This window comes from Limulus polyphemus, unplaced genomic scaffold, assembly GCF_000517525.1.
Source record: "Limulus polyphemus unplaced genomic scaffold, Limulus_polyphemus-2.1.2 Scaffold3177, whole genome shotgun sequence".
NCBI lineage: Eukaryota > Metazoa > Arthropoda > Merostomata > Xiphosura > Limulidae > Limulus > Limulus polyphemus.
Window position 1 is genome coordinate 27,241 of NW_013668787.1, and position 17,738 is coordinate 44,978.

Below are 17,738 nucleotides of genomic sequence, written 5' to 3' on the forward strand. Positions count from 1 at the left end.
AGAAGTTGCCCTGGCCGAGCCAATCTCTTGACACGAACCCCATCGAAAACCTCTGGGCCATACTCGACCGGCAAGTCAAGAAACAACCAAAAACCAACTTCGAAAAGCGATCTACTCGAAGTTTTGAAGCAAGAGTGGGCAAAAATCCCCCAATCTAAAATTGACGAGATGATTCTCACGATGCCCCAAAGGATCAACAAACTCCACCAAGCGAAAGGAAGATGTAATAGATATTAATTAAATTATAAATAGATCAAATCATGTGAATATGACTGAAAAATTTATTTTTTCTGAAAAGGTGGTGTCTATTTACTTGTGACCACGCTGTGTACATGAACTTCAGAAACAGTAGCTTAAGTATAATACAGAATCTAAGCTTAGTGCACCCAGTATTGTGATGGAATATTTTCAGGGATTCACATTGGAATACATAGAAAAGCATGCAGTTTTCTGAATATTTTCTAAACATTGTTTTAGTACAAGGAGTAATTTAAGATGCATGAAAATGCAGGCTTTAAGTGTATTAGGGGAACTTAGAAAGTAGCACTGAAGTAGTGAAACTTTATAATTTTCACCACTGCTAGTATTAAACTCCAAGTAAAAGAAGATTTTAGGAAAAGAGGATGTAAGTGCTGGAGGATACTATAAGCCAGAAGTGAAAGCGAGGGCTAGTTCTTACCTAATTTACATCAGTGTGTGTATATATGTAGGATCCAGTTTCACAATAGTTGCATAGTGTACTTGTTAATTAACCTCTAAAGGAAGTTGTAGGGGAGGTTAAAATTGTAACCACTTAATTACAAACCCTTTTTCAACCTATACACATGGTTGACCTTTTAACAAATTAGATTTCACCAACCTGACTTTTTTTTAAATACATACCTTGGATATTTAAGGTCAAGTTCTGAACCAATTTGGCTATCTCTGAAGGTCTGGCAGGAGAGGGTCAATACAGCAAAAAGGACTTTCTGTTTGGCAAGGAGCTGGATTTTACCAGTGAACCAAGGACAGCATCTGTCATGACCTTGACTTTCCATCATGTAGGACCAACAGATGAAGATGCATTGCTAATGCATAGGTGCTTACTGAGATGGTAAAGAAGTTAGTGCAGCTACCAGCTGTGCAACCAATGACCACTTCCACATCAGATGTCAAGATGGTAAGGGTACAATCATGAATCACCAAAAACAAAAAGGAATTATGGTTGTCTGGTCGTGGGGAACCCCTACTTATTTACTTCAGTACTAGACACCAATGCCATCAGATGCGAGCTCACTTCCATTGGGACCATATCCCCAAGCAAAAAAAATCCCTTCCAGATTTGAAGTCACCTCAAAAGGTTTTCTCGATGCTGGGGACAGAGAAGAAAGATGTCTGTTGATTGTAATTTGAAACTTACTGCCATGGAAGCAATGATAACCACCACTCCAGGCCCATGTGCCCACCGCGGGAAAACAAACCCCAGAATTTAACTTTGTAAGTCCGTAAACATATCCCTGTCCCACATATCTCTTATGTGTTATGAGAAGTCTGCTAGTTGTATGCTGACTTTGGCAGCCCAGGCAAAGGTTCAAGAAGCCATCAAACTTATGAGGGCAGCAAACTGAAGCACAACTCCTGCACTTAGGAATCTGCTGGAAATGCTAAAGTAGGAGCAAGGTGGTCCAGCAACATGGTGGACAATCTTGCCCCTACTTTAGCCCTATGTAAGGACATATGTAGTGTATTGTTTTTTGTTTATGTATATGCATATTTTGTTAATACATAATTTTCTTTTGCTGGAGTTGTAAATATATAGATATATTTTCATTTTTGTCTTTTATATGGTTTTTTGTTGCTAATTTGACAATAAAGAATTAGAAGTTTTGTTGTCTGTTGAAATATTCTAATGCAAAAATGCTTTGCTAATTTTTGAATTGTAGTCACTTTTGAGTGGATTAATGAATTGTGTTGAATTTTTAAGTTATCCAAAGTTATGATGCAGTTCTGTGTTAAAGTTTTGTGTGTACCTGGATCATTGTGTAAAGTTTTTTTTTATTTTCCGATGCTAATGTAGTATAATATAATAAATAAAAGATTGTTGAGTATGTCACATATTTTTCTGTGGTGAATAGTTTGTGATAATGTATAGTTTCACTGTTAAAGGATTTTTTGGTATGTACTTAGATGTATATCCTGGTTAAAAAATTTATTTAAGTATTTATGTATTTTGTGGTATATTATCATTAATGGATTTACTTGCATTGTTGTATCTTTGTTTAAGAGTTGTGACATTATCAGGTTTTTATTTATGGGCCAGATCCATTACAGTAATTGTCTGTGACTTTTTGGCAATAAATTTCATCAATAAACAAACAGCATGCAGTCCACTTGTTTTAAAATAATATATTAACCCTCATAGGGTTAATATATTGCATTGTAAGTAGGGTACGTAACTGTCATGAAAGTTCATTACAAAAATGAAACTAGTGTATGAAATTGTTTGAAATTTGACATGAATATTCCTAAAAGTATGTAGTTTCAGAAAAATATTAATTTTTGATTTTTCTACCATTTCTAATAAAACATTCGTTATTTAATGTAGTTATTTGCACTCGGACTCTGAATAGTTCATATGCTAGGTGATTTTCTTTTTGAGTATAAAATACTGTTTGTTATCTTACAGTTTTCACATTTCATCTGCATAATCACTAGAACCTCCTAAATGAATATCAAAAGTTTTTTAAGGTAAATGTTTATATTTTATTTTCCATTTCCTCTACTATATCACTAACTCTAGTTATTATCATCAACACACAGTGCTATGAAATGTTTAAAGTTTAGAAATGGAAATATGCACATACCTCATAGCCCTTCATAGAAGTTTTTTTTTTAAGGTTTAATTTCATTTCCTTTATCTTTTCACTTATAGTTTATTTTTAACTTTACTTTCCAATTCTTTGTCTCTTATTATTTATGCTGGTACGTCAACTGGTACATTCAGGGCTCTATTATTATTATAGGGTGATTCTCATGCATACGAATGATGCCATCTTGCTTATACATTTTCACAATCCAAGCTACACCAAGTTAAATGAATAAAAATCATTAAACCTTCCAAATATACATTTTAAAACACAAATAATACATAATTAATTAAGATATATACTTAAAACCTAAATTCAATCTGTCTTGCAAACTAATACATATAAGGCGAGAAACACTTGCCAAGAGAACAATGGACTAAGTTCCTTTTCTACCTGGTAGTATAAATTCATACACTAATAATGTTTCCTTGGCTATTAAGTAAATAGTGGGAAATCTGCTCTTTCTATTGATTATATGTATGCCATTCAACTTCAAACTGTTGCTTAGCAACACAGATTTAACTTTGCAAGTGAGTATTGCTGTCCTTAAACTTAGTAAAAATTTACAATGTTTTATTTTTTGGAGAAATTCTGGGAAGGTATCCAGATGGTATTAAAATAAATTTGTTTAGTGTACCTTGACTGTCTGAACTAATAGTCTGTATTAGCTACTCGCAATTTCTTGTATAAGATCTCTTAAAAGTTGAGAATTGTAACTGAAAGCGAATCACAAGAGAGCAAAAAAACTGTGGTTTTAATTGCTGTTTTAGATTTTTTTTTAAAATAAAGGAATAAAACTTATATATTATAAAACTTTAAACTATAACATACTTGTTAATAATAGTTTCATTAAAGTACATTTAAAGTAAATTGGTTTAATTAAATTTTTAATGTAACTCAGTAAGATACATAGAAGGGAGTTAATGGGGTTTGAAAATGGCTTTGTTGCTATATGCATAGCGAGAAAGAGAGTTAAAACAAGTCAGACGTATATACTGTTGTTTTTAAAAGTTGTATCCAGACTTTAAATAATTCTGTTTTCTTGTCAAAGTCCACACAAAGTTCAGTTACTTTAGAACACAATTGACAAGACAAATTATATTTACTCTACTCTGTTATTATAATACAATCAGTGATAATTTCTCTTAAAAAATGGCTTTGTTGCTATATACATAGCGAGAAAGAGAGTTAAAACAAGTCAGACGTATATACTGTTGTATATAAAAGTTGTATCCAGACTTTAAATAATTCTGTTTTCTTGTCAAAGTCCACACAAAGTTCAGTTACTTTAGAACACAATTGACAAGACAAATTATATTTACTCTACTCTGTTATTATAATACAATCAGTGATAATTTCTCTTAAAAAATTGGTGCAATACACTCTTTATGGTTAAATTCTCAATCATGCAGTCTAGATTTGTGTATCAAACTACATTTTTGATGCATACTTTAATCTCGGCAGAGGTCTAGAACATTGGACACACTACTAGATATTATGATGCAAAAATACTCAATTATAGCAATGAGAAAAACTCAGAAGGTTCTATTAACATGATATAATGATATAACAATCACCAATTCATAACTATTGAACTACACAGCATATGAATAATAAACAAGTACATAAACAAACTTGCAATAAACTGTCACTGCTAAAAATAACTAAGTTTAAAACTTGCGCTATATATATATAAATTGTCTAAGTCATAACACTCAAATTAAACTCAAATGGAAACAGTCATGTATATCTAACAGACATCTATAAGTTGTGTCTGGAAGCCAGAAAGGGTTCTCCTAATTCTTCACAAGTCAAAATTTAAAGTTTATTGGTTGTGAGATTAAGACTAATTATCCTTTTGGGACAAGCTTTGAGATAGGAAAGACAAGAAAGTATTGTGTATGAATATACTCTGGATTTTTGTTTTCATAGTTTTATAATATCTATTCTGAATTTTTGTGTTATAAATATGTGCAGTTTTCACATAATACATGGTTGAGGAAACCATTAAGTTGATTTTGTTCTTTGTTATTTTCAAATTTAGGCATATCCTGTTACTGCATATAGAGAACATTGCTCATTGCAGTGTTGTGTATGGATATTGACAGCAGTGTCGTTCAGTGGTTGTTGGGTGATATATAGAGGCTACAGCTTTACATGTGTGTAATAGTAGCACTAATCTAACTGTATAAACATGAGTTTTCTTCAAATCTAAAGAACCAAAACTTGTTATATAAGATATTGTATTAACAAAATGGAAAGCTACCTGTACTTCTTAGGAGTTATTTTTTCTTGTAGAATTCTAGTTTTTATAAAACTATTGTTAAAAGTCATTACATGAGGAATTTTCTTTCTTTTTTGATTAAAACAAAATTCCAAAAGAATCATTTCAAAACAGTAAAGAAGACAAAAATGTAGAATTAACAAACATAAAACCTGTGTTTTTCATCCCTTGGTCACATTTCCCTCTTAGCATTTTATATACTTTGGATAACAAAGATTTCAATTGTATATATATTTATTCATTTTATGTTTTCAAATTTAATTATATTCAAGAGAAATGTTTCTTATTATTTTACTTATTACTTTCATTATTTGATTTTTAGATGTAAAGATGGATATGAACAACTGTGGAGGAAATCAGTTTCATGGTTGTCATGATTTATCACAAGAAGATTCTCATTCAAAAATCAGGAAGTCTGAGAAGCCAAACAGTAGTGATGTAACTGGAAAAAATCCTTCAACAGTAAATATTCTAAAGCAGGAGGAGATACCCTACACTGTGAAAAAACATACAGTTGTGGAGCCTGTAGAAAAGAATTTGGAACAAATAGTGAACTAAAAAGGCATGAGAGGATACACACTGGTGAGAAACCCTATAGTTGTGTAGTGTGTGGCAAACAATTTGGAAGAAGTGGTGATTTAACAATACATCAGAGAGTTCATACTGGGGAGAAACCATACAGTTGTCAAATCTGTGGAAAAGAATTTGGATTAAATGGTAACCTGAAAATACATCAGAGAATACACACTAGGGAGAAACCATATAGTTGTGTAGTGTGTGGCAAAAAATTTGAAACAAGTAGTGAACTGAAAAAGCATGATAGGATACACACTGGTGAAAAATCATACTTTTGTAGAGTATGTGGCAAAAAATGTGGAAGAATAGGTGACCTAAAAATTCATCAGAGAACACACACTGGAGAGAAACCATTCTGCTGCGGAATATGTGGAAAAGAATTTGGAAATAATAGTAATCTAAAAATACATGAAAAATTGCACACTGGGGAAAAGCCATACAGTTGTGTAATCTGTGGAAAAGGATTTGGAAGAAGTTCTAGCCTAAAAATACATCAGAGGATACACACTGGGGAGAAACCATATGTCTGTGTAGTGTGTGGCAAAGAATTTGTTACAAATAGTGAACTGAAAAAACATGAGAGGATACACACTGGTGAGAAACCCTATAGTTGTGTAGTGTGTGGTAAAAGGTTTGGAAGAAGTGGTGACCTAAAAATACATCAGAGAGTTCATACTGGGGAGAAACCATACAGTTGTGAAATCTGTGGAAAAGAATTTGGAAACAATAGTAATTTAAAAATACATCAAAAATTACACACTGGGGAGAAACCATACAGTTGCATAGTGTGTGGCAAAAAATTTGGAAGAAATACTGAATTGAAGAAGCATGGAAGGATACACACTGGTGAGAAACCATACAACTGTGTAGTGTGTGGTAAAAAATTTGGAAGAAGTGGTGACCTAAAAATTCATCAGAGAGTCCATACTGGAGAGAAACCGTACAGTTGTGGAATCTGTGGAAAAGGATTTCGAATAAGTAGTAACCTAAAAATACACCAGAGAATACACACAGGGGAGAAACCGTATATTTGTTCAGTGTGTGGCAAAGATTTTGTGAGTAAAAGTGAACTGAAAAAACATGATAGTGTACACACTATGGAGAGACCATACAGTTGTGTAGTGTGTGGCAAGAAATTTCAAAGGAGTAGTAACTTGAAAGATCATGGAAGAACACACACTGGGGAAAAACCGTACAGTTGTGTAATATGTGGCAAAGAATTTATAAGTACTAATAGCTTGAGAAAACATACCTTACGAAAACATGAAAAGACACACACTAGGGAAAATCTAGATCTGTGAATGTGGTAGAAAAACATGCATAGGAAGGTGAAGTGTGTGTAGCTATAATGTCTGTTTATAGGTAATTTTCACAGATTACCTCTCATAAAACGTTTTTAGTAACGGAGAAAACATGTTAAGTGTGTGGAAAAGAAACTGGCAGTAGTAGTGGCCCAAAACATAGATCTGTGTCATAAGTTGTTTGGTACCTGTAGCTTGGAGTTTCAGATATAATAGTTCTTATTTAGAACAGGGTCAAAGAAAGAAGATATGACATAGTTGGGAAATGTGTTAGAAGAACAGGAGAGACAAAAGTGAAGTATTAATGTATGACATATATGAAATATTAAATGCTAACTTGTAATGATTCTGTGTTTGGATGAGGAGTATTTGTCCTTGTGATTACTACTTTTTACCAGTATAGGTTTTGCATTTAAGATATAGTTGTGCACATTTTACAAGAATTAATTCACTTTTTGATGTTAACAGATCACTTATTCATGACATGTAAGGGTTATATGATGCATCAGTTTTGTAGTTTTGACACTAAGTTTTTTTTTTTAATGTATAAGTAATTTTAGTGTCTGAAGTATAATTTTGGATTATGAAGATAGTTTGACTTAAGAATTTCAGATTTAAAAATACTACTCACCTTTCCACAGAACTGAGAACTATTACCTTTTATCACTACCAAAAAGATTTTTATACAACCAGTAACCCTTGAACAAAGATACCACACCTACCATGTTAATGTGTACAATGGCAGTCTGTATTGCAATCAGTATTAGACTATAGCTCCCCACCAATAGGAGGGTGATACATCATCAATGTGCTCTATTGTCTTTGAGCACAGTGTATAACAAAGGCTCCTTCTTTCATTAGTACTGCTAGTAATTTATCAGTCTTTTTTTCATTGCTAGTTACAGATTTATTATGCTTATTACTTGAAACTTCTAATTGGCATTTGTAGTTTCTTTTTTTCTTACCAATATTTTCTTGATTTCAAGAAAGAAAGATACAATGTTTTACTAATTTCAGTTAGAATATGAATTATTAATGTTTCTTACATTAAGCTGGTTTCTTTTCTCAATCAAATTATGAGATTTAAGACATATTTCCTTCAGAATATGAAATGGTTTCTTTAATACTCATACCCCAACTTAATTCACCCAGTGTTCAGGTTTCATAGATTAATCCAAATATTTCTCATTCTGTCAGTGACCTAAGCCTAAAGCAGGAAATCTTGGATCTGAATTTCAGAACAGAACTAACCAACTGGCGCACTATGGCAGAAACATCATTGACTACCAGACGGCTTCAACTCACTACTGAAACAGTAGAAGATGACTCCTGTTGTGGAGTGTCATGACCTCAAGACGTGTCAGATACATGGATGGTGAATCTATAGTTCATCCACAAAACCATTTACTGTTATTTTGTTACTTTTAAGTAGGTCTGGCATGTCTGTTGTAAATATTTTATTTGGTTGAGCCTGCCTCTACTTTCTGTTTTTTTTTTCCTTCCTGCCAAAAATAGATAACCCCACCTTCATCCTTTACAGCTTTGATTACATATGTATGTGCTGTTCTTTCTCTTTCTGCTATTGTGTTTTTGCTGAGTCTTTGGTTAACTTGTTGCATGAGCCTCAACCTTTTCCGGTTATCCTCTTTTTTTCCCGTTTTTTTTTCATATTGATTTCGTGCCAATACCTTTTTATCTCAACTTCATACTGAACCCCAGCTGATTCATCCTTGCAGATCTCTGGATTCCTATTTTTTAGCATATGGTTATTATTTTTTCCTTGAGCCTCAATCCCTTCTTTCAGCATAGGGATCTCCTATATTTTTCTTGTGCTTCAATTTGCTGAATTTTGTCTTAGTCTTGCTCAGCTTCTTTGCTATCTGTCCATGCTTCACTTTTGTTTGGAGGCTCTACATTGTGAGACCAACAGTTTCACTGGGTACAATCACACTTATCAGTTTTCCACCTTGGGCTCATATTCTTGTTCTGCATGTACCAGTTAATTTGTTTCCTTTGTTTTGGGTATTTGCTTGGTTGAGTACTATCTGGAATTTGATACACTCAATCTTATCTTGAAGACCTCTTTGTGACACCCTTTCTTTTTGAGAGATTTTTGGGGAGTTTTTTATATATTGGAAGCTCCACTGCTGAGTAAGTCAGATCATCAGCAGTCATCCCTTCTCATTTTGACTTCCCATTTTACTCAATCTGGGGGGTGGGGTACCAACTGATTTCTTGCCTTAGGATCCTTGAAGAGTTGCACATGTGCTCCTTGTTCTTTCCATGCTTTCTGATAACCTTCCCACTCTAGGGGCTGGCCATCATGGATACAAAATTTACTAATTTCTGGAGTCACCTCTAGGCTTTAGTTTGGTGGGTTATTAGGTCTCACACTTTGCCACTAATGGACTGCATTTGTAGACGAACTTGGGACAGTATGGGTACTTTCTCACAGACTTACCCTCTTTTTCTACACTGAACCTTCTCATCCCATCACCCTCAAATCCTTTACATTCAGCGTACAAAAGACGCTGTATCTTCTCACTGGGTTACAAATGACATAGAAAAGGTTTTTGGCTTCACTTTAGAGTTTATTCCCATCTTTTTGTTATTGCAAAGAAGGCAGGAAATTGGCAACCTATCATAGATCTATCATCTGTGAACAATTTTCTGTCATCCCTCAATTGAAGATGGACATTTTTTTCACCCTCAGGTGGTGGTCTTGCTCTCCCGAGTGCGGGTGAGTAAGGTCGATATTTTTCATACATTTAATCACATTCTTATTTGTCTGACTGCCCATCATTTCCTCATTTGTGATAGATTTTTCAGTTCTGGGTTCTACCTTTTGAATTGGCTACAACCACATTTATTTTCAATGGGTCCATAGGGTACTTGCATGGAGGGTGCATTCACTGGACCTGCATTTCCACTTCTATATATTTGACTGGCCCCTTCTTACTTCATCCAAAGAAGCATCCGTGTATTTTTTCATCTCATTTAAATTGGCAAGTCAATCTCTCCAAGATTGTCTTGAACATCACCCAATATCTGATTCATTTGGGAGTTTTTATTTCAAACTTCATTTGCCTTGTGGGCTTTCACCCCTCCATTATGTCCTCGAAACATGAAGCTTCTAGTTACCAATGTTACTCTTGTCTTCTTCTTGTTGAAGAGATTCTGTCTATTTTGATACTCTGACTTCACACAAGTCCCTTGTACCTTACAGACTCAACCATGTATGTCTTTGTCAGTGCAATCTGGCCAATTGCTGGAGAATGACCATGGATCTCTGTTTTCTTTTATGTCTCTTCCTCCAACGTTTTACCTGTTGCTGTTGTAGTGGCTCAGTAGTCTTACACAACTCTGGGTATCCTTCTACTCCCACCTTGCCTGAATATACATCTGTTCACAGGGCTGGGGTGTGGTTCTGGATACCAGTACCTTTCCTGGGGATAGTTTCTGGTCATTTTGTTATAATATAAGATCATTCTTGTATCATCCACCAATGGGGAGGCACTTGCACATGGAACCTCTCTTGTCTAACTTTTATCTTTCTATTTTGTGCCAATGACCACTACATTCAGTTGTTGGCCTGCCATGTTTCAGGAGCTTTGAACTTGGTGGCAGATTAGATGTCTTTCCTAGACCAAATTTTGCAAATGGAGTGGTCTCTACATCCTCTGGTGCTTCAGTAGATATGTTCCCACTTTGGGAATACTCTAATTGATACCTTTATGGCTATCCTCACCACCAAGTTTCCACTTTCCTGGTTAGCAAACCAGTACTGAAGCTTTGGCTATGGATGCTGTAAATCATGACTGTTCTTATCTCTCTCTATTTTTGTCAATGATTTTCCATGTATTCCATGTCAATTCCAGTTTACTGTCTCTGGTTCTTATGGACCTCTTCCAAACCATTTCCATGAGTTATCTTCCTCATCAATTCAAACTTTTGGCCATCAGTTCCCTTTACTGCCTTTTTCTTTTTGCTTGCTTAAGACATCATTTTTGCCTCGAATGCTTCCTGCACTGTTTACCACAGGAACAAATTGAATGTATTACTAAACCACTTCCTCCTCCTCAACTCTCTGGCTGCCAGTAAGTGATTGGATGTTTTCTCCAGTCACCCTCTCTTCCTTTTTCTCCCTGAACAACCATTCTGACCCTGATTTCTTCCTTTGGTCTCTTTGGCCAATTCATGTTATCTCACTCATACTGCTTTCTTTTGAGGCAATCAACATCATGTTTTCTTGCCATGGATTCTTCTTCTCATTACTTATCTCCTTTTATTTCTAATGATTGAGTTAAAAAACTGTTTCAGCTAGATTATTCTTCTATGGGTGCTGATTTTTTCCTCTTTTTCTTGTCACCTTCCTTCAAGTTTATCATTTCATGGATTCTTTTGCACTTAGCTGTCAATGCCCAATGATATCTTGCAGGCAGGGATGTGGAAGACCCATTACACCACGTTGTGGTTTCATCTGCCTTTGGCTTTCATCTCATTTATTTGCTATTTGCCAATCTTCACAGAAGTTCCAACAAAACCTTGTTGAAATGTTGTACATTTGCTGTTATGTTAAACTTATATTAAAGTTTTTCTTCATTACCCATTCAAGTCATCTCCAGCCATTATTAGTCTCAAAGTTTTATTATTTCTTTTTTTCTTATCTTCTTCCATAACCATCCCATTATTTCACTATATCTATATACTGGAGACAACAGAACTCATCATATTACCAATGTTGACTCAAAAACAATACTTCTCTCTCTCCCAAAATCTGCATAGAGTAAGGGATAACATCCAGTATTAAGTATATCAGCTCTTGCTCAGTACTTGCTGTTGAGGTGAATCTTTCTGCAAGACTACTCTGGTAGTAGATATATTTACCTTCCAGGCCGTACTTCTGGAGAAAAAAAAAATTTAGCACCATGTGTGATTTTCTCCCCACTCCTGGCTAGCATCTACTTTCCTCTATTAATGGAAAGCCATTGCATAGTTTGTCTCTGTGGGGCCTTATGCAGATGTGATTGTTTCTATGTAATCCATACACCTTTCTAGTATTTTTCACCTATATGACGTCCTTCCTCCCCTCTCTTCCTGTGAAATGTGAAAACCCTTGCTTCCCCAATTCTGTACTTCTGGGGAGATTAATATGGATAAATCACCATTGGGTCAGTGTAATCAGATTGGTATGAGACTAAGTGGATGTAACCCTTGATTGTAAGTAGTTCTAGGGTGTTTACCTGACAGTGTAGTACAGGCTGTGCTTTATACTAAAGACCAGACTGTTACTTACTGATGATTATGCCAGCTGGTTGGGTCTTGCATTCTCCTCAGGACATGGGTCTTGGATGATTCAACCCTGTAACTGCTCATTTTGATACATACTTCTTACTTATTGTATGGCTTTATATACTACTCTTGCCACTCTACACACACACACACACACACACACGCACCACCGAGATATATAGCCCAGTTGATCAGTCCTTACATTCTGTCCATTAATGCAACACTTGCACCATGCAGGAGGTTATTTTGACAATATATTTTCTACTACCACTTCTCTTGAGGAAAGATTATTCTCTGCATGAAATGGATGTGGTCTTTCACCCAGTAATATCCCACTATGGTCCCTTCTAGTGGGTGTCACATTCAGTGAATTTTCAATTTCTGTTACTATATTCTTAGAAAGGAGCCCATCTTTTAAACTGTGTTTATTTACATCAGACCTTCCCTCTACCATCTTATCAATGTAAGGTTTTGGCTCTCAGTTCTTTGTGCAGCATTTTTGAAGTTAAATATTTCATTAAGTGAAAATATATTTCAGATAACCATGTCTCCAAAACTACATACTCTTCCTCCCCAGTGTTAGTTTTGACTCATCAAGAATGAGCTTTTGGTATATACAATGTGCAAAGGAAAGTACGGTACATTAAGTATGTGCTGCCCTTATTGCATCATAATTTGCACAGTATATGTTAGTATGTTTATGGGTAGGAGTTTCATTTAAGGCTTGACACTGAAAAAATCTTGAAATTTGCATAGTGTAATAGCTGTTAGTTCTGTGGAGAAGTGAGTATTTAACTGAAATACATTTTAAGGTAACCAAAATGTTAACAATGATACATGCACTGCCCCATTTTTAATCAACTTTTTGTCATATTCTACTACCTAAAATGAGTAAGCTACATTCATCTGATAGCCTTAGATATTCTAATTTTTCATTCCACTTTGTTACTTAAACCACAGAAAAATACTGTTATTTTATAAGTTATGAAAATCAAGCATATTTGTGTATATTATGTATAAATGATGATAACCTGCTAAACTTTCATGACTATTATTTCTTTATAAAATGTTTTTGTGTATCTGCTTTAATTCTACAAATAATTACTTTAACATTCTCAGTATAAAATAAATTATGCAATTCAGTTATCATGTACACCTCAGTAATCACCTGTAGTTTAATGAGGTTCTAGTTCAGGAATGTGTTGGAATCATGATAATGTACAGTTAACCAAAGTGTTTCTCTTGAATGTGGAATGTATGATATTGAAGAATTAAAATCAATAATCTCACAGACATAACAGTATTGGCAGTGGTTTAAAAGAAATTGGCAACTTAGTAACATCAGTAAAATGGAACTAGTTTTGGTCATGTACATTTGACTTTATTTTATCAATCATTAAACTATCTTGTGTCTGTTATGGCTACATATCTTCAGCTTGACTAAAAATTGCAAAGTTTAATTGTTATAGCATCATCACGTTTTGTAAAGATTTCTTAGGTTTTTCAGGAACAACTGAATGTTTTTGGTGAACTATAAGCAGACTTTCTGTTATGACAGTTTTATCTGTCGGAGAACAGCATTGCAGCATGTGTGTGTCTCTATGTGTATAAAATAACATTACAGAAGGTTGACAACAGCTTGCAACACCAATTGCAACACTGTTTAGTTTATTTCAAAATGAACATCAGAAAAACAGAAAACCTGTTAATAGTTTACCTAGTTTAGTCCAATGTTTCACTACTAACATAACAGCTTAGGAAAACAGAAGACCTGTTGATAGTTTACCTAATTTAGTCCAAAACAACAATATTTAACAAATTACATAACTGATAATAACAGAAGATATACAGATAGTTTACTTAGTCTACTCCAAACCATCAGTATTTCACTACTGACTCAAAATAACATGATCTACTACAAGGTAAACTAGTCTAGTTCACACCAACACAGTTTCACTATGAACATTATTGTTATGCAAATGACTGGATTATTTTGGGTGGGCTATTTTCCTAGTTGTTCTTTTATACAATGAGCATAAGTAAATATGTAATAGAGAAAAGTACTTATTCTTAGGGCTGACATCGTTAAAATGATAAAAGTTTTTACTTTCACTACAAACTTAAGAACGCATATACTTTGTGTATGTGAAGAAGCTCTGCTCTGTATTAAAACTACTTTGTAAGGTCCTGCATTTATTGGTTTACATGTGGTAATTAATTCGTGGTTTCTTAGGTACATCAGAATTATATTATAAAGGTGGAAATTTTGTTCAATATTTGTGAGTTATGGCCAAAAATATTAACAACAAGGTTACCCAACTGATGCAACAGTGCATTCTAATCTTTATAAGTAATAATGCAAGTAGAGTATACTTAAATAGCTATACTCATCACCAGGCTGACATAAAAGAACACTCTCTTGATTTCAGTTTCAAGCTTATCTTTTGTATACACTGGAATAGCATCTTCAGGTTCTCAGAAACACTCAAAAATATATCAAAATATCTTTGACATAGACCAGTCGTCTCTCCCATTGTAATCCTTTATGTGTAAGCCCGATCAGCTGCTTGAAGGCAGCTGGTGCATTACACAGACAGAATATTGTGTCCTAGAATTCATAGAGAACATCTCTAATGTGAAAACAGTCTTAGCCCTGCTTTAAATATCAAGCCCGACTTGCTAGTGTCCAGATATCAGATCCAAGGTGTTAAACTAAAGGGAGTCTTCTAATACATCCAGACATTCAACCTAAGTTACTGTCACACTTTTATAATTGGCTGCAATTTTTAACAGTAGGTGTCTGTGACTTGTTGGCCATAAATTTCAAAAATAAGCTAACAGCACACAATCCACTTGTTTTAGAATAATATATGTTCAAAACAAGTCAAATGTGTGTACAGAAATTCGTTACACTATTGGTTATCGCAGTTGTAGCCAGAGCTTTAAATAATGGTTTATTTTTCGTCAAAAGTCTACACACAGGCAAGTTCAATTACTTTAGTACACCCTTTGACAAGACATATTATTCTCCTTTATCTCTGTTATTTAAATACACTCTGTGAAACTCTCTTTAGGAATCACCCCTTACAGCTAAACTCACACTGGCTAATTCACCCTTTCTTTTATTTTCAATAACTTACTACTTCCTCTCTGTATCTGCACATATTTAAAACATGCAACAGAAAAAAATCTAAAAATATCTAGCCCTCAAATAACAGCTTTACACATAACGAGAAACTTAGAAGCTTCAAAAAAAAAGCCTAGTAAAACAATTAAACTACATACATAATGTACGACTCATACAGATTTACATAACGAAACTTGTCATAACTGTTGCTTTGAAAATGATTAATTTTCAACACTCTTGTTTTGAAAACTAAATGATCAATAAATGTTAAATTACTAAATAATAACTTAAACTGAATAGTCTTGTATTTCCAACAGTTACTGTGTTCACTCATTGGAAGTTCACACAAAACATTATATACTTTTCTCCTCCCTGAAAATCACTACTGGAAATGACCAAGTGCTTTCCAAAGGCTTTAAGACATTGGTCAATGTGCAACCATTGACTCGGGGGACATCTGCTGATGTCTGATACACCCAGACCATTCGAGCAGATGGTACCCATGAGAATTGATATTAGTGGAAGGGAATCTTAGACATCTGAGGTTTGCTGGAATAGACTGGCACCTGGCAAATTCGAGACTACATGTGGAGGTCTCCATATCAGAACTCCCAGGCCATTGTCACGCAAAAAAACAAAAACAGCTCAAATTTGGCCCAGTGAAAAATCAAGTGATCTGTTAGATCGAATTCATGGAAGAGTGTATGTACCAAGGGACTGGCCACCTACACCAATGATCTGTACGTATATAATGGAAAGGTATACCCAACAATGACCTTTACAGATTGGAAGAACATCCTGATTAATAAGTTAAGTTACGAAAGGCTGCCATATTTCAGCAAAGGTGCTATGATAATATGGTGAAGGAATTGGTGTACCAAAGTGGAGACTGAATGTGGCTTTTGTAGTGTGAAACCAACATGGAAGCCTCTTGGCTCCAGCTAGTCTGGACTTCATCTTGTGTTCTAATGAGCCAGTCTTTTTATATATGACATACAACACTCAAATTGCGTGCAAAAGCATGTCTGATATCTTGACAAGCTGCATGCATATATGACCTCTGTTGAATTGGTTTCACCAAGGTTCAAAAGATGAGGTGTTTGAGTTGGATAATGATGAAGGCAATATCTTATCACAAAATGACCAGAGTATGGGGAAGTACTTATCTGGTTGTACATGATTATGAAGACGATGAAGCACTAGTGATATTAAACTCCAATAGTCCAGGGAACCATTGATGATGTTTCTCAACTGATATGGCTAAGGTTGAACCCAGCCACAAGAGCAAGGATGATCTAATAGTTGAAAAACTACTGAATGAAAGGGCATCACAATCATTTCTTTCTGAGGCCTTGAATGGTGACACGAGGCACTGTGTGTGTTGCTCTGTGCAATTACCACTTGTGTAGAGCTACGATGATTATTTGGTCGAGTACCTGATGACTATAGAGGAAATGTTGATTGTTGCTTTCCAAGCTACAAGTGATACTTACTATACAGTTTAATTACAACATTTGGAGACTTACACTTGATTACAATGAAGTTAAAAGAGTTTTTTGAATATAAAATTAACAGAACTGATAAAGTTCTGTGACCATTACTTTCCAAGCAGAGCATCAAGACAAGAGATTTAGGTGGAATATCAGATTGTAGGTGCTTGATTAATACAGTTTAGGATGGCTGAAACCTATAGATGTAATGCCTAATGCAATGACAATACGCACAATTGAAGATAGTAGTTAGAAGTTTAAAAATATAGTCAAATAAGCTTTGCAGACTGTTTTAAGAGCTACATGATCTAACTGAATATAAAGAAATTCATGGAGAATACCAAATAGTCTGCTGGACATTTGTTTTCAGTACACTTTAAAAAAGGTGTATACTTCTCTATATGCAGTGAGACAGTTGGGTTTTGTTTAAATGTATATTGATATTAACTATAATAAATACAAGTAAGTAAGTAATCCTGACTTACAAGAAATTTTAGATGAAAGTGTTAGTTTGGTCGAGCTTAGTCTGTGATTATTTATTTCTTGGTGCCTGAAAAGCAAAAGAAAACTTTTCGAGTTTGATGGTTTCCAGGTGGCAGAACCTTACTAAACCAAGGCTTAAAGTAGTTTTGGAAAGTAACCTGAGAAGGTTATGATGTAATTTGTGTATGAGCCATGCACAACTTGTTGGTCAGTAGTTGGTTCAATGCATAATGACAATTACTTGAGAGCACTGGAGCTATTGGCTGAGTATGATACATTTCTTGCTGAACACATTCAAAAAATGCTCAAATAAAGTAAAATGTCATGTTTCATACTTAT

The 17,738-nt window shown here is 34.6% G+C and overlaps 2 protein-coding genes across 2 annotated transcripts in view; both read left to right on the forward strand.

Moving 5' to 3' along the window:
• LOC111088129 overlaps positions 1–1,711 on the forward strand; it is a gene marked incomplete at its 5' end in the record, with an annotated part of 24,055 nt that extends 22,344 nt beyond the window's left edge. Inside the window, one exon of the mRNA XM_022397179.1 lies at positions 931–1,711. Coding sequence (XP_022252887.1) covers positions 931–1,097 — 167 coding nt within the window. The remainder of the gene's footprint in view (positions 1–930) is intronic.
• A 3,859-nt stretch (positions 1,712–5,570) lies between these two features.
• Positions 5,571–17,738, forward strand: part of LOC106468818 (zinc finger protein 345-like) — a gene marked incomplete at its 5' end in the record, with an annotated part of 72,274 nt that continues 60,106 nt past the window's right edge. Inside the window, one exon of the mRNA XM_022397177.1 lies at positions 5,571–7,003. Within this exon, the coding sequence (XP_022252885.1) occupies positions 5,571–7,003 (1,433 nt within the window). The remainder of the gene's footprint in view (positions 7,004–17,738) is intronic.